Source organism: Aythya marila, assembly GCF_965140915.1.
Source record: "Aythya marila genome assembly, chromosome: 1".
Lineage (NCBI taxonomy): Eukaryota > Metazoa > Chordata > Aves > Anseriformes > Anatidae > Aythya > Aythya marila.
The window spans coordinates 111066735-111090642 of NC_139042.1; the positions used below are offsets into that span (position 1 = coordinate 111066735).

The 23908-nt window shown below is 39.2% G+C and overlaps 1 protein-coding gene across 1 annotated transcript in view; it reads right to left on the reverse strand.

The window, feature by feature from the left end:
• The window catches only part of CRYBG3 (crystallin beta-gamma domain containing 3), a 91406-nt gene that overhangs the window by 4300 nt on the left and 63198 nt on the right, over window positions 1-23908 (reverse strand). Inside the window, exons 13-19 of the mRNA XM_082769823.1 lie at window positions 21009-21151; window positions 18588-18714; window positions 17520-17552; window positions 13319-13428; window positions 12619-12745; window positions 3905-4044; window positions 649-772 (exon numbers count right to left, since the gene is read on the reverse strand). Coding sequence (XP_082625949.1) covers window positions 649-772; window positions 3905-4044; window positions 12619-12745; window positions 13319-13428; window positions 17520-17552; window positions 18588-18714; window positions 21009-21151 — 804 coding nt within the window. The remainder of the gene's footprint in view (window positions 1-648; window positions 773-3904; window positions 4045-12618; window positions 12746-13318; window positions 13429-17519; window positions 17553-18587; window positions 18715-21008; window positions 21152-23908) is intronic.

Genomic DNA, 23908 nt, shown 5'->3' on the forward strand with positions numbered 1-23908 from the left:
TATATGTTTATATTTTTACATTACAAAAATGTAAAAATAGCATATCTAGAGAACACGCTAATGAGCCGTATAGAAAAACAAAACTTGACTCCAAGAAACAAGGAATTATTTTCCTTTAGGAACCTAATATAGATCTCGGTAACTGCCAGTGGAGAAATTTTCTGCTACAGTAATCTTCTGGTATGTCCTTCTGGCTGTCATCATTTGGCCTGATTTAAGGAATATGATGTGCAGCATTATACTCAGTGGTACAACTGATACTTTTGCACTAACCCCCATCAAAAAAAAGTCACAGAATCACAGCATGGTTCGGGTTGGAAGGGTCCCTTAAGGATTATTCATTTCCCTTTATGTTGGAGGCCCCAGAGCTGAATGCAGGGCTCCTGGTGGGGTCTCACAAGAGCAGAGCAGAGGGGTGTAATCACCTGCCTTGCCCTGCTGGTCAGGTTTCTTTTGATGCAGCCCAGGACAGGGTTGGCTTTCTGGGCTTCAAGTGCACATTGCCAGCTCACATTGAGCTTCTCACCAACCAACACCCCCAGGTCCTTCCATCAGGGCTGCTCTTACTCTCATTCTCCACTCAGCTTGTATTTGTACTTGGGATTGCCCCTGCCCAGGTGCACAAGTCCATATACACTCTTACAGTACCTGCTTCATAGGACGAAGGGAGCCGATGACTTTCCAGCCACTGTATTCACTCCAGTTGGAAATCTCACTGGGCTCCAGCAGAATCTGCTGTCCTAAAAAATTGCATCCTTCATATGCAATCCACCTGGATACAGAAAACAGAACGTGAAAGACTACATGTTAACTGTAACAAAACTAAACTGTGGGCTTATGTTCAGGACTGTGCTCTTGAAAGTCCCCAGACCTCCCCACAGCAGGGACACTATTAAAGCTGCATTACCATGCCCCAGAATAGCATCTGTTTTAGTGGTTTAGCTGTTTTCTGTCTAAATTAAGACTTGTTTGCCTACCTCAGACTTGTAGGCTCCTCCTTTCTTCCCCAAGCTTTTCCCACAAATTTGAGAATCTTTGCATTAACCTAGATGGGATTACTACAGGTTGCAGTGGGCATGGCATGCATTAGCAAACTGGGAAGCCACACGTCAGACAGCAGTACTAGCAGCTTTGCGTGGTTGCATATATTAATTATGAGATGATTTTGACCAGTGTTTTCTTTTATAATAACTAAAACTATAAAAAAAAATCCACTTGTCTGGAATATAAAAATGCATAAAAAATATTTACTCCAAAACCCATAAATTGCTGTAACAGACTTTACTCTAGTGACATACCTGAACATGAACATGGCCAAAACATTTAACAGAATTAAGGTGCCAGCACATACAGATCCCTTTTATCTAGACATCTGCTCAGTAGTTACTGTGTTGCTGCTTACAAAGGCAGCCTCAGGATTATAGATCAGTTTTGTTTAAATCAATAGGACATTGTTGTGCAGACAGTGAACCTAAATGTTTGACTCATTAACTCATCGGAACACAAAGCAAACACTGGTTTCCCCAGTTACCTGTTCTACAGGTCAGCTGCCAAGAACTTGAGGGATGGCTGCACTCTGTTTGTTTTAAGTCAGTGAGAAAACATCCACAAACAGTGTTCACAGTACCTGTAATTTACTTTCCCCATCGCGCATAACTTGGAGGAGCAGCCAGCTAGCCTTGCTTAGGAGGCTGAGCCTCCATTTGACAACCACTAGGTGTTCCTTCTACTTCTAACTAACACGCTTCTGATTTTTTTCTTGTGATACTTTCTGAGAAGTCACTGAAAATTCATGAAAATTAATGTTTTCCTCGGGATATTAAACACCCTCATTTGAAATCAGTTTCTGTTGCCAAAGCACATGTTATGCTGGTATTTGCTGACATTGACAAAGCTTATCTGGGCTCTCATGTGGACCAACAAGCCCCCACTATTCTGTCTTTCTCAGGCCCTGGAGCACCTCGGTCCCCAGCCCTTTTCAGCAAACCACAGCAGAGGCTTGTGCCATTTCTCACTGAGGTGATCAGTTGGCTTAGGAAGGATCTTTCCCGAGGATCAGCACAGCAGCAAGATGCCATCGCACAGACATAAATCTTACTTTGTCGTTTTCTTAAAGTTGACAGTAGGCTTCAGGGCAAGGAACCCAAACACTCTCTTGATCTGCCTTTCTGAACTCTTGGTTACAGATAAGGCAAACCAGCACTCTAGGACTGGAAGTCTCCCACAATCACCTGTCACACCCTCCGTCTTTAAGCTACCTACATGTATTTGCAGTGTAGGATGAGGACAGACTGTGGAGGTCTGTTTCCTGGGGAATGCCACGAGGAACTTGGAGAAAGCCCAGCCAAGCAACTTTTCATTCTGCCCTGACTCTTCACAGAGACAGGAACCAGCTAACCCAGCTGGGATGCTCAGAAACAAGCAGGAAGGTGGGGAAAGGGCTGGAACCTTGCACTTACTCTGCTGTGCTCTTCTACTATGTGGCCCTGAAGCTCTCACCCTTCCTTTACAGCCACATGCCTGATGAGATGGCAGAAAAAGCTCACAAAGAGATACTACCCCATAGGAAGCGCTTTTTGGGGCACCACAAGACAACAGCAGCAGATATCACTCACTCTATGTATTTTCTGAATGGGCTCAGAACTGAAGTGGCATAGAAGCTAGGGACTAGAATGCAGAGTAAATTGGCAAAGCTCTGTGATGAAAGTGATACGGGCCCACTGCTACAGTCAATAGCTGCTGACTGTTGTTACAGAAAAGGAGGCTCAATTCTTAGCCAACGTTTCAAGAAAAAGCTTGTGTGAAATGTCTGAAAGAAAAAAACAGTCCACAAGCAGTGCTCTGGAGCATCAGCTAGGTTAGGCTTAGGCTTTGTACCAACCTCTAAGAATCAAGAGGAGCATGCAACAATGTTATCACATATCTATAGACGGGTTTTAACTTCTAGGAGGTAACAGACTCAATGAGTTTGCGTAATTCATCGCAAGAATCACAACAGAGGTGTATGTAGGCAGTGAACAAACAGCCTACATGAATTCCTTGCTTAATTAGTTCAAATTTGGCATGATTCTGTGTCATCCCATAAGACCTCTGAAGACAATTACAGCTTTGTGTATGTGAATGCCATGAGAGAGGTGGGAAAAAGGTTAAAAATGAAGGCAGGAAGTGTGTCACATTTGAAGAACAGCAGTTTCCAGTCAGCCTCAGTTGCAAGACTCGGCAAGTTCTTTGTTCCTGCTGTCGAAGTGCAGGCCTGAAACTTGGCCAAGGCAGAATACTTGGGAGCTTCTCCAGAAGGTGAAAAGAGGAGAAGGGAAAGGTTGGAAGGTCATTTCCGCAGATGCACGATGGTTTTCACAGAAGAGGCTGGGTGTTTAATCAGTCATGGGGGGGTTAAACTAACAGCAGAAGCAAATTACTGCTCCAGCTGTCCCATCTGCCCCAAGCTTCTCTCACAAGTCACTGACTGTGGCAGCTAAACAGCTTGTCAAGCTTCACTGAACCACTGCAGTGGTTCATGTTAAATCACTTCAGTTTACAGCAGGTATTTTACAACCAGCTAATAAAGGCAGACTGAGTTTATTCTACCTGTGTTTGTGAGTCAGGAATCAAAACTTATTTACTCTTGGCTCCTGGCTTGAACAACAGGCTCTATTGTTCATTATGCATAGGGATAAAAGGATGGTTCTTAGCAGGGGAAAAATGCATCCCCTGCCCAGATTTCTTGTTCATTTCAGCTCTTGGTTCAAAAGGTGGATCTAGCATTCAACAACATTTTAGGATTTTGAAATGTCTTAAAATAACAGAATGTAAAATGCATCCTATGAAAAAAGGCAGCAATTGTGAGAAAACACATGCTCAGCATTAGCTCCTACAATATTAAGAATATTTCTTCCATACTCACAATCCACTTCTCACCCATACAGACTGAGTGTAAAAATGAAGGTCCTCATTCAAAACGGAATTGATGGGTTTGGTGAAGTGCAGCTCTCTGCCCTTGCAGCATTCCAGAGCAAACAGACTGATGGAGGGCTCGGCAAACACCTGGGAGGAGGATGAAAAAAGGCAAAGTTTTACTCAGAGTTAACTTCAGTTGTTAAGCCTGGTACACACATTTTGCCACTTCGATTTCACTTCTACATGCTTTTGGTTTAGATCATGCTCCCTCAGCGAATGTAGCAGCAAAAAAAAAAAAAAAAAAAAAGTGCATCTACCAACAAAGCACAAACAGCTGAAACATACTGGATTTATCAGTGGCTTTGTCATCAGAGTGTAGTTCCCCACTGATACAAGCCAGAGACTGAGTCACATGGAGATGCAGAGGCGCCTCTGTTCGCATTTGAAAAATCTCTCTGTGATCTGGTCTGTATTGTCAGGCCCTAGACTGCTTTTCAAAAATCCAGTTTATTTACTGCTGGAACAGGTTACGGGAGTAGTTTTCAGGGTGATCTGCAGATTGCTTCTACAGTAGTGAGGCAAATCTCATGTCTATTGCCACAGACTTACATTAGCTATTCAGTGGTTTGTTCACTGAAAAAATCTTAGGGATCTGCAAATTGAAAAGGACTCAAGGCATCAAAACTATAAAGTTCTCAATGTTTTTAACAGACAGTTCTATTTTTCTTCTGACGACCATGAAAAATTAACATTATTAGTAACTGCTTCAATCTTGTGTAGAATTGCAACATTTTTCACTTTTGTTTTTCTCTACAGCTGAGACATTTCTTATGAAAGCAAATAAAAAGATCAGTTTGCATAAAATTGTGGTACAGCTGTAAGATCAGCAGAAAAGCAGAGGGGGAAAAGATTTAAATATAAAAAGTCTGTGCCTTAGTACAAGGAACACTTGTATGTTTTTTCAGCATTTTAAAGCTGAATTCTGAAATCATAAGCACTTGCAATTTATATCTTGATGCAGCTGGTAAAGGAAGAGGGAATAGGTCTAACTGCTCCAATTAGCAGCCTCTCCAGGGAAGCCACCTTGTTCTTAGAAGATGTTAACTGGAGATAGCCAGTGCAGTGAAAAAGGACGAATTTCTTTTGCAACAAAGGTATGGCCCCAGGTGCAATGAATGAAACAAAATCTTGAATTATACTTGATGAAGGTGCTGAGTAATTAAGAGAGCCTAACTTTCATGTTTGAAGAGGCACATGTGTTATAGTGCAGTATCTCTGAAGAGCTCAGTTGTGATTCAGCACTTACAAATTTACTGGCACTGACTCAGTGCACTTGGTATGTAGCTGGTTGTTCAAATCCTGCCTCAGAGAAATTGCTTTCCTCCACTGACCACTGCAGAGACAATGTAAGTCATGCTACACTCCATGGACTGGGAGTTTGATGAGACATTTTAAAGAAGAGTTTGGGATCGTCCACCTGTCGAGATTTTTTTAAAGCCCATTACACTCCTACAAAACTAATGCTACAGAACAGAAAGAGATTAAAACCCATCTTTGTCTTTATTTTGGAATGCCTGTTCTTCCCATCTGCCTTCTGGTATATGAAGTGGGTCAAATTTATGACGTGCTTAAAGGCTTACTTTGTAATCTAGACCGACAGATCTAGTGCAGGCAGCTACTTCTCGGTTCGCTTTGCTGAGCAAGGTGCGACCACCATGCTCCAAGTCTGCAAGAAGCCTACTCCCTTGGCTCCAGCTTTCACCTGAGTGGAGACCAGAAGCCGTGTCCAGAATAGGTCCAAAAGGGAGAATTTTCACAGGTGCACCAGAAGGCATGGGAAACACCATTTGGCATCCTTGCTGCTAGCCACTGCTACCGAAGCCTAACATTTATCTTGCTTTTTCCACTACAGTAGAGACTGGGATGCTGTGCTAGATGAACGAGTCCTCTGATCCAGCATATCCATTTATAAACCAAGCATCTGAACAGCAAACAGGTGGAGTCAATTAAAATGACTACAGGTCTCACATGGTTGAGACCTGTTTAAACTTTGATGGGCCTGCAAAAGCTGTCAGGTTTTTCAGAGTCCCAGTCTATCAGTACGCAGCAGACATCACATCTAGGACACACACACAGACAGCTGATCACAACAACTGATATCACCCTTTCCAGTGAGACCCAAAAGGACTTCACTGGTTTTGGTGCAAATGTGAAGCACAGAAAAAAAAAAAAAAAAAACCAAAAAAAAAAACCACATGCTGCTGTCTCAAGCACTGAAGCTCTCATATTTCCATAACCAAATATAGAGCAATGAGCTGATTACTCACTTTATATACACCATTTTACACCAACAGCTGGCAGCAGTGACTTGGCCTGGCTTTTTTCTCTGATTTTGTTTTCTTAGCTCCATGGAAACTATCAACAGTAAAAAACAAGGTTTTGAGCCTATGCTGTTACACTTCCTACAGAGACATCTTGCTTGCCACCTTCCTTGCAGGACGCTGTGGTGCATTTTCACCCGTTTTCAGGCTGAAGAGCCATCACCGATAGACAAGCTGATCAGCGTACTTCACCAAGGCCCAGTCCTGATGGACCACAGAAGAATGTGTATCTTCAAGGGCCAGAGGAAGGGCAGCCAGGCAGAGAATACAAGAGGGGATACCTCACAGCAAGGCACTAGTTTAGATGGACTCCAGTCCCCAGTTTTGAAAGGTGAGGTAAAGGCATCTACATTCACTCACAACTGGCAATTCAGTCCCACATCTAAGTTAGGATTACCTTGGCTTCCTTTCATAGTCATTTCAAGGAAAATACCTGAAATGACATCCTCTGGGGAACGCTTGCCAATTGCTAGAATGATAAAGCACTAAGAAATTAATTTAATTTGATCTTTGTGCATTAAGGAGCTAACTGCCTTGCTTACACCCACACCAATAGAGTTGAAGGTTTTGTTTTTACTGTTTTTAAGGCCAGTGTCAGTGTTCAGGGAGAAACTTGAAAATATTTAATATATTCAAGAGGACAGTGATTAAGGAAGGCTGTATTTACATAGTATTTTCACGGTAGAAGCACCCTTGTGAGCTTCTAAGAACAATGATATTCTTTACTTAACAGGTGTGGTAATCTACAGTTAATACACCCTATCGTGCAAGGAAAATGACAAATCTTTCTTCCCTCCCCACATTGTGATTTCAGAGGCTGAAAGTTAAGCCATTGAAATCAGCATGGTAAAAGTCTTTTGTTTAGTTCAGCTTGGACTTTCCCCTACATGACTTCCACCTTCACTTAATGGAGAGAAGCTGCGCACCACAAATTTTTCACAATTCAGAACAGAATCTTATACTTTTGCAGTTCAGAAAAAAACTTCAAAAGCAGCCCTGAAGCATTTGATACTAAACAATGTTCAGTGCAAGGTGAGCTTCCTTTCAAATGCCTTTTCTTTGCAGTGTAAGGCTTAGGTGCCTGGTTCATGGAAATAAAACAGTGTAGAGGTACAAACAAGTTAACCAAAAGGTGCTACAGCTGAAAAGCAAGTGCACGAGGGGATTTGCACATATACTTATAATAAAAATTATAGTTTTAGTTAAAGATAACACTGAGAAGGGCTCACACCCCCATAACATACTTCCACTTTTTTTTTTTTTTTTTTTTTTTTTTTAGGGCAAACATAGGTTTTGGAAATTTGAATGGGAAAACCCAATAAAGCCAAAGAAAGAAGTCCATAGGACTAAAATGTGACTCCAAACCCATCACGGCAAGGGCTGGGACATTTCACCATTTGCGGCCCTGTTGACCTGCTGCAAACAGCCTTTGCCAGAGTCTTAACTGGAGGAGCTTCAATAGCTGTATTATAACATCCTTGGAAAAATCTTTATTTTTCACTCTTGGCTAGCTTATTATGTTCAACTGTCTTTGCTGAAGTTGTGCTCGACTAGCTACTCCCCTCGGTGTGGGAAGGATGCCTGGCTGAGGGAAATGAATGCAGTGCTGGAAGACAGGAACACCCACGGTCCAGCCCCAGCCACATCAGATGACTCATGACCTGGCCCTGGGAAACACTGATTGCTTTCTGTATCTGATTTTATTATTTACCTCACAGGAATGCTGGGAAGATAAGTTAACACCTGTATTTAACTTAAAGATAAGCAATATAGAAATACAGGAAGTATCGTGATTGATCAGAGGAAGAACGAGGAATGCCTCAGGAAAAAAAAAAAAAAGAAAGAAAAGGCATTGGACAACCTACAACCCACATCTCATTTTCGTTTTTAGCAAACAAATCTAGAATTCTGTTTGACAAGCTGTAAGACTGGTTTAATTTAAAGTTAAACCAGTTGAATCAAACTTCATCCTTAAAGGATGAAGTTAACATTTTAGAAGGAAAACTAATTGCCCACTGCAACAATTCCTGTTATCCATACAACACATCAAATATTATGGAGAGTTTAACGAAATAACATGCTTGAGAGAAGGCTGAACTAAAGCTGAACTCCACTTCGTAAGAACATCCTGTAAGCATCTCCATCCCCAAAACTTTTCAAGCAACAAACACTGGACAAAAGCCCTAATAAGTAACCACAGCCCTATAAATGTACCAGCTGATTTCATCCACTCTCTTGCCACCAGGGGAGCAGCCCATACTTTGCTTTTCTTGAATTCATGGCAGTGCGGGAGGCAAGTCTTTGTTGACGCAGGTATGGAAACCTGCACCTCTGCTGCAAATGCAGCAACCCTTAACCTGTGCTATGCTTTCACCTGCCTGTGCAGTGCCTATCAACAATAAATCCAGAAAATTTCATCAGCGAGCGCTTCTTTAAAAGATTTTGCATTTGTAGATGAAAAGAGACAATGAGAGGCAAGCTGTATGAATTTCAACATTCCTACTGCTGCTAAGTAGATATGTATTCTCCTACTGCAAGTGGTTTTTGAAATAACTGCCTGTTCACTTAAAGAAATGGGTAACAGTGAGATAGGACTTTTCAGCACTTTTTTCCCCATGATAAAATAATACATGAAAAAGACTGGACTTTTCAGAATAAAGCTTTTTCTGAAGAAATGAGGCCATGTAACATATTATTTACCTTACAATCTAGATTAATACATGTACATGGGTACTGCAACACTGTTTTTCTTCACAGACTACTGAAAATAAAGGATATTATTTTTTTCATTATCAAGCTACAGAAATGCTTTGTTTCTTTTGTATAACCTCTTATTAACCTATAGCTTTAAAAAACAAACCAAACCAAAAATGCCACCCCAAAAAAACAAACAAACAAACAAACAAAAAAACTCCCAGAAGGACAAAACAGACCAGTCTGAGCAAAATGGAACAGCAGCGAAGAAAACTAACTGGTAGGACCTCCTAAATATTTAGTTTGAGTATTATATGACTCAGAGAAGAACGCTTTTCCCATCTTGGCTCACTGTAAACAATTCATTCTTGCCTTCCTCTCTGTCAGGAACAGGGAGGCAAATTCCAATTTCCCAGTTTAGTTTCAAGTATATCAAAACCACTTTTAGTTTGCAGTCAGTAAAATAGCTCAATCAGTCCAAGCCCAGAGAAAAGAAAAAAATAAACAGACTGATGACTGAAGAAGCACAGCCCAAGGACTACGGAATGCTTTCCCCACTCTCCTTATGAACCTGTATAACTTTGCTTTGCTATTTCCTGAACAAACGGTAGAGGAGATTGTTCTCAAAGGTGCGCTTACTTCCTCTATGATGCTAGTGCATAAAAGAAGAAATAACCAAGGTGGAACCACGTCAATCTGAATTTCATGAGAAATAGGGGACTCTGTGTGGAAGGGCTGGGGCAGCATGCCATATTTATATAGGAGCTCAGTTTTTCAGCAAAGAACCAATAAGGCATCCCTCCAAGAGCAAAAAGTTAGAGCAAAAGTTAGCCAAACTAAAATACTATCACAGTAAAGAAATCAGACTATCACTAGTCTGAGCCTGTTTTCCTATCCTAATTCGTTAAACTCATTTTGTGTTGCTCTGAAAGTTGTTTTATTTTATTTTATTTTATTTTAATTGGGCCAACTCAGTGATGTGGAATAACATTTTTTATTTTGTTATGCAATTCATCTCTTTAACAAGTGAACTATATTTCTGGTAATTTTCAAAATAAAAATCCAAAAGTTTACTTTTCTAAGAAAATAATTATCTTTTTTTTTTTTTTTTTTTTTTTTTCTATTTAGAACTGTTTGCTGTATTTACAAATATTCTGCTTGCATCAAGACCTCATTTTCCTGTGAACAAACTATTTACTCAAATTCTTTCCTTTTCTTCAATTGTTTAATTTAAAGAAAAAATAATATCAAGGATTTGCAGAAGTTATTACCCTGTTTCATGTAGATTAAGGCTTTAGTCTTACCTCATACAGTCACAAAAATACCACTGACATCCTAGAGTGTTTTCCCATCAGCTTATAAAGGTATATACTGTGATTAAGTATGACAAATAAATAATTTCAGTCCTCCTTCCAAAATGGAGAGCTCAGGAATCTTGTGGCAGCTAACAACATCTAAAAAGGCCTCTCATACTGTTGCATGTTTTAAGTGAATAGTCAATATGTTACACTGAAGGCGTTCAAATGTGCTAGATGCTCAGAACAGCTAGGAGAACATTAAGGGATTGTCATCAGGGTTACACATTCTCCTCATAGTCTGAGCTATTGAGCTTATAGAATCATAGATATACACCTTAGGTCTCAAACTGGGCTAGTATTTAAACCTGAACAATGGAAGGGGTTCCAATGTTACAACAGAATTCAATAATGCTATACAACAGTTCCACTTGGGAATACACTTGCTGCTCTCTTGAATGAGCTAACAGAAATATTTCGTAATAAAAAGGGCTCTGTTCCAAGAACAGTGCATGGCGGACAATGCACAGAATTAACTACGGCTGTTTCTGACCACTGACCAAACTTACTGCTGCGTGCTTAACATCACGTCTGTGCTAAACAATGCCTCTGAACACCGTCCTGCACCATTAGCACACACAATGTGTTAGGGGTCGATGAGTGCATTTCTATTTGTAAAGCAGGTGTGGCTCACTAGCATTTTACACTGCTAAATACCCGGACTTTGAGAAACACAAGGTCTCCGATTTGCAAGAAAGGAACTAGAACTAGAGGTGCTAGCTACATACAAGGCACAGGAAGATATGCATAAGCTTTCCATACTTGTCCTGCCAAACACATTTCTCCCAGGGCTTGGCCATTGGTAATCAAGAGCTGCCAGTAACTTTCTACTACACCAGACTGCCTGCTTACTTCCCTGTGAGACTACACATTAGGGAATTTGGATGAGACCTATCATTTTGTGTCAAAACTTCATTCTGATTTAGAAGAGCAGAACATAAAAGTCTACCACGAAAGGGAGATCTTTAATCTGAAAAACAGGCTCTCAGTAGGTGGAAAGCTATAGCCCCACTGACATCAATGCAGCTTGATCTGTGTAACCTAGCAAAAGGACCAGCTCTCAGCCTTGAGCTCTACATCCTTCCCACCAAGGTTTTTGGTGTTTTTTATTTTATAAAAAAAACATGTTCACAAACAGAAAAAAGGACTTAAATTCACAATTTACTTCAAGTACTAAGTAATCTTTACAGCCTACTTACATAAAAGCTACAGAAAAGGGCACCGTGCCACATGGACCGAGTTTGTACTCTGTGATCACGGAAGGAGGAAGACTCTTGGTGAAGTTGGTCAGTGCTGGAGAGAAGCAGACAGAGAAGGTATTTGCTTCTCTTTTAGTGACAGCATTATGGCCAGCTTATCTTTTGTGCTCTTGCATAGGAGCTTACTGAGAGATGGGACAAAGGCACAGACATGACAAGAAGATTCCAGAGGCATACGTCCTATGGGCAGAATTACAGCAAGATCTAAAAAAGCTAGATCTATCTTGTACTGGATGCATTCCTGTTCAATCTCTTGACCATAAAGGACCTTGTATCTCAGCTTACTGCTTGGTCACTTGACTTCAAGATTTTTGTTTGGGTAGTACAACCAACATGACCTGCGGGTCACATGAAGACCGTGTGCATGTGTAATAAGTACTTGCCTTGTGTATCAGGAGTCACTAAGAAAGAGGATGCCAGAACTGAGCTTTGGACTGAACTATCTGACGTGTCACACACAAATCACAGGCCACATGTGGTATATTATACCACTTTACTTATTGACCCATAATTTGAGATGCCGTTAGGAGGTAAAACCCTTTTTTTAAAAAAAAAATAAACTGCAGAACAGTTAGTAAATTAAACAGAATAATGGCAAGTATATGCTAACATGTAATTTCAGTTTTCATATCTTGTGCGTACTTTGCTTTAAGAATGAACCTTGGCTGTAGGCCTAATAAAAGAAGCCCCATATGCTTAGACAGCATGTCAAGAAGTAACATCTCACTGTGTACTAAGCTTGCTGAGCTGCATTACAAAATTCAGTCAGAAAAACACCAAACAATGCAACTTGTATGAATGACAGCAACTTTCAGCCCAGAACACACAAGCATCCAAGAGTGTGTGCCTACAAGTGAATGTGTGCATGTGTGCACACAGCCTGACTTGTTCCAAACCCCAAAATCCCATAAGCCAAGAAAACAAACTTAATTCTTTTCCCTGAGTAGGAGTTTGTTTAACACAAGCACTTGCTTTAGACATCTGACTGGGAGAAGAGTTCCAAAGCATTATTATTTTCAATAATGTCCTTACGTATTCAATTGGCTTGAGGGATTTGATTGTAGCAGTTGGGCAGCCACAGGAAGTGAGGTCAACGTAGAGGCCTTCTTCCAGCACACAGTGATTGTCAGCAATTTCCCCTTGGTAATACAGGAGCCAACTGTAAGAATAATGTAGCAAAAAAAAAAAAAAAAAAAAAAAAAAAAAAAAAAGATTAGCAGCTCTAGCTGCTTATTAACAGTACGTTTTTTCAAGATTTAATATTTGCTAAGGAAGCGAGGAATTAAAAAAATTTGTTTGTTCTTGTTAAGCTTTGAATGAAGGTGGCTTGAAAGGCTATGTGACAAACTAACCAAAACAGCAAAACCAAATCATGTGATGTAGAAATCTCAGACTCGAACAACACTAATGGAATGCAGATACCTCTCCTGCACGGAAGTTCTTACAGTCTGGAATAAATGCTAACAGGAGTTTAAAAAAAAGTCATAGTAACTGTCCACTTCCCACAGGGAAAGCCAAAGTATATTTTCCAAATCAACAGCAGGACAACACTTACTGAGCTATACTGCAAGACAAAGGGTCTAAGATGTGATGGAATATGATCAGAGTGTGTTATACACTTTTGACAATTTGAAATTTGAGAGTTATGCACTTTTGATGATCTTAAATAAAGTCACAGTAGGAAAAAAAATCATATTACTTAAAATGGTGGCATGTAAAACAACAGACTTACCATCCCCGAAGAACCTTAAAAGAACATGGTATGAATGATGTGAAATCAGAAACTTCTGCTGTGAAATCTATGCATGCTCCTTGGAAATGTGTATTACTGAAAGCTTTGAGCTACAAGAACAAAACAAAATAAAGCCAATGACTAGAAGGGAAATAAACTCATTGCTGTTAATGTAAACAGAGATAGCTGTGGTCTTATGTATCCATTCAATTCACAAAGATACAATAAATAGAATGAATTCTCAGGGATTCTTTTACATTTCCATAGCTGCTTTCTTCATTAGAAAGACTTTGTTTTTATCATCTCTGTTCCTGGTTTAGAAAGCTGATGCTAATGATGTTAATAACACTGTTATGGTGATGTTAATGCAGTGATATCATATGTAAGTTCAAATGCAGTAGAAGACCCAGATTGAAGAGAAGGCTAGGCCTGAAGGATATTCCATCTGAAGTACCCTTGAACTGCAGATAACTCTCAGTAATCCGGGGTTCAAAACAGGAAAGGAAAGCATTGGTCAAAAGATACAGGGCTACTATTGACTAAGTGCCTTGAAATCTTCTGTGACCACGGTGACTACAGGTAGTTTCTCATTCAAGAACCAGCAAGAGAATTTCTGGGGACAAGTGGGTGCAGCTTGGTAGATGCACCATCATTATATGAAGTTCACCTAATATAGTTTTACATGTCATGAAGAAGAACTTCCAGCCACATTGAGCAATATCCACAATAAAATGTTTTCAATTCACCCTGAAAAATGATACGATGGAAGGTACTGCAGTTAAAAAGGTTGAAATAATAATAATTAAAAAAAAGTATAATATAGCCTATGACTTATAGTGAAAGTCACTTAGAATTCTGTACCATTGGATTACCACCGTGTAACTGAAGTGAATTTCACTTTAAAGCCCGAAAGAGAGGCTGGAAAAGAATGCAAAATTTAACTTTATCAAGAGAACAGCTCATATTCTGTAATGGAAGAAAAACACTATAGCTTTCGCAAGAGCTATTTCCCCCTTTATGCCCCAAACTGGCCTAGCTTCCTGCCAAAGAAAAAACTCAAATGCTCTTGCCAGTACTGAGAGAGAAGGCCAAACACAAGAATTAGCAAATGATTTTATGGAAAAGTTCAGACTATGTTTTTAAAAGAAATGAATATATTTCTTGCTAAAGAAAAAAAAAAAACAAAAACAAAAACAAAAACATGAAAGAAAACAAACAAAAACACCAGGAAGGCTTAACCTGGCCTTGCATGATATAACTAAAAATTGAAGAAAACAGATCAGGTACAATATGATGGCTAAAGCACAACTATATTTTTTTCTGTAAATATAATTGCACTGCACTATCCCACCACATCTATTTAAGCTGTAACTATGTACTATTTTCTATGCACATATCTTAAAGTCTTTTATAAAGGAATATATGCACATAGTCTTTCTTTCATAGGCCAGATGCTATGCATTTTAAAAATTACTTCTGCTATTAAAAAAGATCTGTGACTCATTTTTATTCAGAATACATCTAGTCATGAATGATGGTCTTCAGTTCACAAAAGCTAAGATGAAGTACCAACCCCTCAGTGACAGCATTACATATCTGCAATTAGTATCAAACGGCAGCTATCAGGATTTGATGTCACTTTATAAGATTTTGCTTCCTAAAAAGTCAACAGACAGAATGCTAGAAATTAAAACACGTTATCACTGCAGTTCTCTCTGTTTCCTAAATTGTTGAAGTCAACTGTTAATGAAAGAGGCTTTGTTCTTGCTGGACAAGACAAAGTTTTCTTTTTAAAAAATAAAATGATTGGCTTTTTAGAATTGATGATTTCAGTGATTCTTGCATCATCTGTACTTTGTTTATTATGGAGCCTGGCAGGAGTAAAAGGTCAGGGGAGTTACTGAAAGATTAAAGAAAATGTAGTTGTTTTTCCATTTCTGTATAACAACTAAAAACCAATGTGGAAAAAAGACACTCTCCCCTAGACAGTGAACACAGTTCCCTTAACACAGACATATGGTTATTAAAGGTGGGAGAATATAGGCAGAATCATTCAAAATAACTGGTATATGGCTTATTCAAGGGTGAAGTACTTAGGATGCTTAAGTTCATATGCACCATGCTTTGAATTTCTCAACTAAGAGACTGTTACACACATGGAAACATTTCATTAACTTTGAATGGGAAAATGCTTATATTTATTTGAAACACTGTCCATTACTACTACTTATTCTTACTATTGAATATATATATTATATATATACTTATTATGATTTTTTTCCTTACAAAAATTTACTCAAAATATTTCCCTTCCTAAAAGAACTGTAGCAATATGAATGATGTTCTTCCTTCCCTAGTTTTAGGGCAGAATCCTATTAAAATCAGGATTGTAATAAATCAGGACAGCATCTTTTTAAAATGGGATTCAGAATGGTACTAGAGAATAGAACAGGCAAAGCATAATCTGGTACAGACCAATATTTTTAGGTGACTGTGTATATACACACACACAGACACACACACATGCAGATTTTTTGATACATCACTGGAAATCTGGAAGACAATAAATACAATTTACTGAGACTTCAGAGGTTTAAATTGATCTTAAAGGTCTGCAAAACTGCATTAAAGCACTTGAATACTTTTTTTGGAAATGCTGAAAAAGTAGAAGAGTTGAAGACAGAGAGAAAATTATTTTCAACTGGATCCCACTGGTTTAATCTGAGTCTCACTTTATCTTATTTTACCTAGTATCCTTTAGCAAGGCCTTACTGTTAATGTACTTGCAAGTCTTTGAATTTGGCCGCAAACCGCCTTATGAATAGGTCTGGCAGGAAATCAGTGTTTAAGACTAAAATAATACACCAATTATGTCTTCAGACAGGAAACATTTCCTGTAGTCCTAGGTTTATCATAAAATTGTAGAACTAGAGTACTTACAGAAAAAGAAGGGTGTGGTCAACCTGCTAAGTAACACAATGCATGCACTTCCCACGTGTGTATGGCTATTATACTCATTGAAGGAAGAGAGAACAAGATTACGTCCATATGACAAAATACTTAAGTTTTCTAAAACTGTCATTGAGTTCTAGAGTCCCTCTCTTTTCAAAAATGTCATGTTTCCCAAAATAATGTTTTCCAAATTTGCTTAATTAAAAGCATGTCATAAGGAGAGCAATATAACAACTTAAATAATCACCCATGCTAGCAACCCACTCCAGGACAGAAAAATCAAACCACAATTGCAGAAATGAAGGAGAGTCCTGTCAGGGAAGAACACTGTGGGAGACACAGACCATCCTTGGTGACGAGCACAAACATTTAGAGCTGGTTTTAGATATAGAAAGATACCACAAAGGTATGTTAATGGAAAGATACCACCAAAGGTATGTTAATGGAACACAACCTTGTAAGATAAAGACCAGAAGTGCCAACCCCCAGACTAACTTGTCCTGAAAACTGAAGTGAATTATAGGGACTACTTTTTTCTCTTTATAAATCGTCACTAAGGCGGACAGAACTTTCAGGGAAATTGTTAGAATGTATAATAGAAAAGAATTATCTCAAATTTGTTATAATCAAGATGTGTTCAATGAAGGTCCTATGTTACTAGGAGGAAAAGGAAAGCATGGAGTATGTGGGGCATGCTCCTACAAGAGCAGCTATACAACACTTGGAAGACTATGACAAGCAGAGCTACCAACATGTAAGACAAAAATCCCAACTTCCCCTGTTGATTGACCTGCTGATTTAAAGAGTGCAGTTCATTTTTTTTGTAGTTCATACTTTGCTATTCTTCACCTCATACATAAAGCAAGATAGTGACAAACCAGATGCAATAGAAAAGAATGTACACCACAAAGAAAAGGATGAATGCATGCAATAGAAAGTTTCGAGAAACAGGAAGGAAAGTATAGGAAAATAGCTAGCTAGAAAGATCCAAAGTCACTCAAAACCTACTGAAATGCTTGTGTTTTTAAGGACAGAACACTAAAGGGTATGATCTGGAATAAAACCAAGAACAGAACATTGGCAAACAGACTTTACACATTTACCAGCTTCCTCAAGCAATGCTCTACTATATGGAGATGATAATACTGAGATATTCATCTGAAGTAATGAAGCAAGAAATTCAGCACTACCTGTGTTTAATTATTAAATGTGGTTTAGTACTAGAGACTGTTATATAATGTCAACATACCCAATGTGGAGGTTCATTCGTTCCAAGAGGTTCCTGCAATAATAAATATATACACATGCATATGAACAAATAAAATTAACTACAATTAGTTTCCTATAACACATGTCAAGTTCCTGAAATCTGTAAGCTACAAATTCAAGAGCAGAGACACACACTTCCTATGCTCTCGGCACAATTCGCTTCCTCCATCCTCTGCCATCAGATGCCTAGAAGCTCATGACTAACTGTCTGGTTGTTCAGTCCTTTTCCACATAGAGAGCTTGCACAATTATTTAGTTCATGTAACTAATTAATTAGTTAACATGTCATGGATTAGAGTCCATGTAAATTTCTCTGTATTTATTTTAAGTGTATTTCATGAAAAAACACAAAATTCAAATAATATTGGTACACCTCTTTCAACACATGCTCTTCAAAATAAGGTTAAATGTTTGTTCATTTTCTGTTTTCAGTGCAGTACTATCATTTAGTATATACTCATTACTGAGGATTTTCTTTGCTTTGCATTAGGGCTTTGACAGTGCTGGCACTAATCCATTTGGTCAAGTTGCCCTACCTTGGATTTAATAACGGATTACAAATTTTTCCTCCTTTTATTTGCTATATACCTTATAAATATTTTAGTGGAAAACATGGAAAAAAAACACCACTACAGAGCTCTGTTACGCAATAATAATACAGGCCAGATAATGGGTATAAAAATACTTGAGAATTTATCAATTAGATGTTATATTTTACTATGTTTTAAGGCAAATAAATCTTTCCAGGTCAGGTTATTCTTTCCAAGAATGCAGTCTGCCAAAGGGAGGTTCTTCTTATAAAGTTTCCCTGGCAATTTTCTCATTAACAGATAGAAAGGTCCAGAATGTCCATTTCAGAAAAAGTAGGCCCAGTCTCCATCCTGAACAGATTCATTGTGTGTCATCCATAAGGGTCTTTAATTTATTTCCAAGTAAACAGACAAACTGATTAAACAACACAACCCAAATTACAAAGTTCTTGTATGCTCTGAACTTGACAGGTCTCCTTTCTTTTAAGCTTTCCCCTTAACAAGTTCTAGCAACTCACCAATTTAATAGGTCGAATTGACATTATGATTTTACTGGATCCTCCCCAGTCAAAGAAACACTTGTATTTTCCCTTCTCCAATACATATTGCTCTCCACAGAAATGTTTCTGCTGGTACGCAACCCATCTGGAAAATGGCACAAACAATAAACTGAAAACATCCTGTTTTCCTGTGTAGTTTAATGAATATACTAGCAAGTTGAACATTTTTCCCTGGAATTTTTCTTGAAAAGCTCATTTGACAGAGTAACATCAAATTCCACCTGAGGTGCTTACAGGTCACACACTTGATTTACTATTTTTACGTTGCAAATGTAAACAATTTGACAAAGATTCCACTTTGGGTCTCTGCCTTCTATCAAATTTATATTCAGAAAAAAGATCATGCCTTACTTAGAGGGACAGAGGAAAGATATTTGATTGACAAGTTCTTCAATCTCTTTTAGCTCAATCTTTACCTTTTCCTCGTCCTCCCCCAAGACAAATCTTTCTTCCAACACTTCCAGTTGAATTTAAGAGAAATGGTGTAAGAAGAAAGAGAAATAAATGAGGAATTCTTGACAGGATGAGATAAAGCAAAAGCTTGCAATGGTTGCCAGTTCAGACTACTTCCACTCTACTATCCATGTTGCAATTAAAGAAGAAAGGAACCCTGTGTGAGACCAATGGCCCCATCTAGCCCTGCACATGTTCTTTAGTAGTTACATAAATAGGTAGAGGCAAGTTAGGGAGATGCCACTAATCTGGCCACTTTCCTTGGTACATTCCTCTATTAGTCCCCCATAAACTGAGACTGTTATATTAGGGATATTAGAGGACACCTCATTCCCTAGTCTATCGTAATTACAAGCATACAATTTAGCACCACGTAAGCATTTTTTACATTACTCGTCCCTATTTTTATTAATATACATTTTTCTACGTTCCACCTGCCACCTTTTTGCCTGCTCAATTTTATGTGGTCCATCTGGAGGTCCTCACCATTAATGTGGCCCTTAACTGCTCATAAAAACTTAGTCTGTCATCTGTAGACTTGAAGAGTTTACTGCTTGCTTCTTTTCCCAGATTATCAAGTTTTCCTGAATAAATCATTAAATATATGATTGAATAAAACCAGATTCATCACCAGTGCTTGAGAAACCAACAACTCTTCTCCATTTTTAAAAGTGCCCAATGAACCCTATACTTTAGCCAGCTTTCAGTCTGTAACAGAACTTTTCTTCCAATTCCATACAACCTTATTTCTTTAACAAACTATACACCATTCTACTGTTCTCTCAAAGACTTGTCTACAGGACCATCTTTAATGTATGAGCATATCCATTTTCTCATAGAATACCAGAAATTTAGTGAGGCAGGACTTGACTTTACAGAAGCCACATTAAGTCCTTCCCTACAGACTGTGATTAACCATGCATTCCATGATCTTACAGATTTTCCCATTTTACTATGGCCTGAAGCCAGACTCATTAGTCTGTAGGTCCCAGGGAGCCCCTCCTAAGCCATTTTTGGAGATGGAGTTAAGCTGGCAGTCTACCAGACCTGTAGCACAGTGGCTGTTTCCAACAACAAGGTATGCACGCTGGCCAGCAGTCAGTAGCCTTGCAACACTCCTCTGCTTATCCTTCATGTAAATTTCTGTAATGTCTGCTGTATCAGAGCTGCCATTTGATGCCAAGCAAGCAAGATTCCAGTTCCCCCCACAGTATTTTTTAGGCTTCTGGCACTGGGATAGAAGTACTTGTAAGCTTTGTCCTTGCTTCATCACTTAATACTTCATATACCTGTCAACAGACATTGCAGACGGTCTAATTTACCTTCCTTATTTATTGCAATTGTGCTGTTTACTTTTGTCCTGGACTTCACATAAGCACACTGAACATTAATGAAGTCCACCCTGTAGGTTTCATCAGCCTGAAACAGATACTCTTCAACACCTGTTGGTTTGACCCCTAGCTTTTAATTTAAATAATTATCTAAAAAGTATTTTAATTTTTAGTGCCTACAGCCTGACTTTATCATGATTAAGGCACAACACATCCTTTTTGTACAGGCTCCACCTGTCCCATAAGGTATCCCAGTTCTTAACATACCTAAAATCCCTCTTCCATACGATAATGCTCTGTATTATTGCCGAAGTGTTTGTGTTACATAACTACAGCCTGCGTAGTTTCTGGAGGATTGTCACAATCCTTCTCTAGTAACTAGAGTGCCCAGATTCAAATCAAGGTGTAGGCATAAGGCTTAGAGAAAACATTAAGACATTTTCTTCATTTACTAAGGGAACAGAGAGAAATATTGTTCTCCCTCAACTATTCACCACCTGTACCATGTGAAATATATTCTGTCAAAATATGCACTCCAAAACAGATCTGCACAAAAATACTTAATACTTCCATTCATAGATTTCAGTAGACTTACACTCCACTCCTCACAAGAATCGACCTTGTTTCTGGGCCAAATCCAGCCTGCTCCAGATCAGGAATTTCTTCATTCATGATGTCCAGTGTTTTCCCGTCTTCATCCTCAGACTGAAAAAGTGCCACCGATGACTCTATGAAATCCTAAGAGGCAACACAGGAGTTAGAAGATAGGTTGCCAAAACTCATGACACTTCACAACATAAAACATTTTGGAAAAGAGCTGTAGACAACATTTTATAAAACAATGAAGGGGTGTACATCCCTTAAATGAATCTTTAAGGAGGACTGGAGAACAAGTCCTACGAGGAGCGGCTGAGGGAGCTGGGCTTCTTCAGCCTGGAGAAAAGGAGGCTCAGGGGCAACCTTATCACTCTCTACAGGTACCTTAAAGGAGGCTGTAGCGAGGTGGGGGTTGGTCTATTCTCCCATGTGCCTGGTGACAGGACGAGGGGGAATGGGCTAAAGTTGCGCCAGGGGAGTTTTAGGTTGGATCTTAGGAAGAACTTCTTTACCGAAAGGGTTGTTAGACACTGGAACAGGCTGCCCAGGGAAGTGGTGGAGTCACCATCCCTGGAAGTCTTCAAAAGACGTTTAGATGTAGAGCTTAGGGATACGGTTTAGTGGGGACTGTTAGTGTTAGGTCAGAGGTTGGACTCAATGATCTGTGGTTCTGTGACTTTGGCATTGAAGAATGCAGCTGGAAGCCTGTCAATCTGGTTTGTCCTTCAGTGGTTTCCACTTTAGAGAGGAAGAACATGCTGCCCCTGACCACCACCCTTTTCTTAACAAGAATGACTGAGTGCAAAGATGCCTGCCTGGGCAAAAGAATGCTTGGGGACCAAGCATTCATCATCCAACAGCTTCACAAATGACAACTCCAATCATTACCATCACTACAGCCTTTTACTTCAAGTTCTCCATCTTCCCATGTTCAAGGCAATAATGGAGAGGATAAGACCGGGTAACATTTGGGAAGGTACAGATCACCTTTTCAGCACAAAGGGTTTATGGATTTTAGAGACATTCACTGCATGACTGATCTCTACAGCAATAAAGTAAATATCATACTGAATTATCATATTCTGTCCTATATAGCTGTGTGACACTGCTTTATGATTTCAGCCAGCATAACGTCTTAACCACTCAGCAGTTGTAAGCACACAGCTCAGCCACTGCTTGTGAACATGGAAAACAACAATCACAGAATGGCCTGGTTGTAAGGGACCTCAAAGATCACCTACTTCCAACCCCCCTGCCATGGGCAGGTGTACCACCCACTAGATCAGGCTGCTCAGAGACTCATCTAACTTGGTCTTGAACACCTCCAGGGATGGGGATCCACAACCTTTCTGAGCAACCTGTTCCAGAGCCTCACCACCCTTTGAGTGAAGAATTTCCTCGAACCTCTAATCTAAATCTCCCCTCTTTTCCATTCACTTACTTTCCTTAAAATTTAACAAGAGCATGAACTCAATTCCACTTCAGTGTTTCTGATACATTCTGCAATGTTGTAATAAGTTGCAAATAAGTAAGTTTTGCAAACAGAAGAAAAGGCTGTCAAGCAAATGCAGTAGCCAACACAGATTCACAAAACATATGAGGACACCCTCGTAAGAATTATTACATTAAATACTTGCTGATGTAGCACTTAAACTACCATGCAGAGAACAGTATGCTGAAGGCTACACACTGACAAAACCAGACTTACAAGAATCAAAAAAACACTTAAAAATTAAGGCCAGACCAAGCATGCAGCCAGATTCATTTGGTCAGGTGAATCTGACCAGACTTTTTAAAGAAGATCATGCCTTTTTGCAGGATTCAATCATAACCAAAACCAATTTAGAATGAACACTTAAGGTGGAATGACCTCTTTGCATTGTTTACAGTACACTAAAAAGTGACAGAGCAACTTGTGTACAACTGGTTTTCCTATTATATTGACCACCTACTTCTTTTATTTAAGAAGCTCCAAGTACTTCAGGTATACACTAGAAATTAAAGTATCATTTTTGGTAAAATCATCAACTGCAATTTCAGGCTACTTTTTAGAAAAAAAGAAAAATACTAGTGCAGTTGTAGTGACAATAGAAAATGGCTAACTTAACAGTCCTAAAGCAAGAATCTTATATGAGTTCCTGAAAAGCTATTTAGATCAAACATGCGCATAATCTCTTTACATTTAAAATGCTGATAATATGTCCACAAGTCTAATCAAAAACACGTTTCAAATACAGTCATCTTTTTTTCCTCCCTAAATTTCCACAGCAGTTTCTCACATAGTAAGCAATATGAGAATACTTTAAAATGAACTTCCAAGACAAGGCCAACCACTTTAGACCTGAAAACATCATGACAAACACAGGCATACCACAAATTAACAGATTCTCTCATTTGACCCTGGAAAAAACAGCAAATGCAAGCGGTTCCCCATATCACCATGCAGTACAAACTGCCGCCCTCCCTCAGGAACATGCCCTGCATTTGACTCCAGCGTTCCAACGTAGCTGCTGATAGCAGAGCTGGCAGCATACTGGAAAATACAACTCTACACGAGCTTCCTACCTCTTCTTTCAAAACACTACCAAATCCCTACATGACAGCTTGTGACAGGTTACAACAGAAATATTTGAGACAGACCCAAACTGAAATATCTTAGAGCATATCTACGTGCATGTGCATCTTTACCAGTGGGTAGGGAGGGGTGAAATCCACAATCCCTCTTTTGTGTGCAATGAAGAAACCTTTCTGATTAGTCAAGAGATTAAACTCACGTCTCAGCTCCACTGCTCTAGCTGGTATGAGTGGAGGCTTGGATTAACACACAGAAATATGGCTTGGATATTCCTGGTGCTAATAAGCTCTCAGGGAACCTGTCATGCTGACTGTCGTGGCACA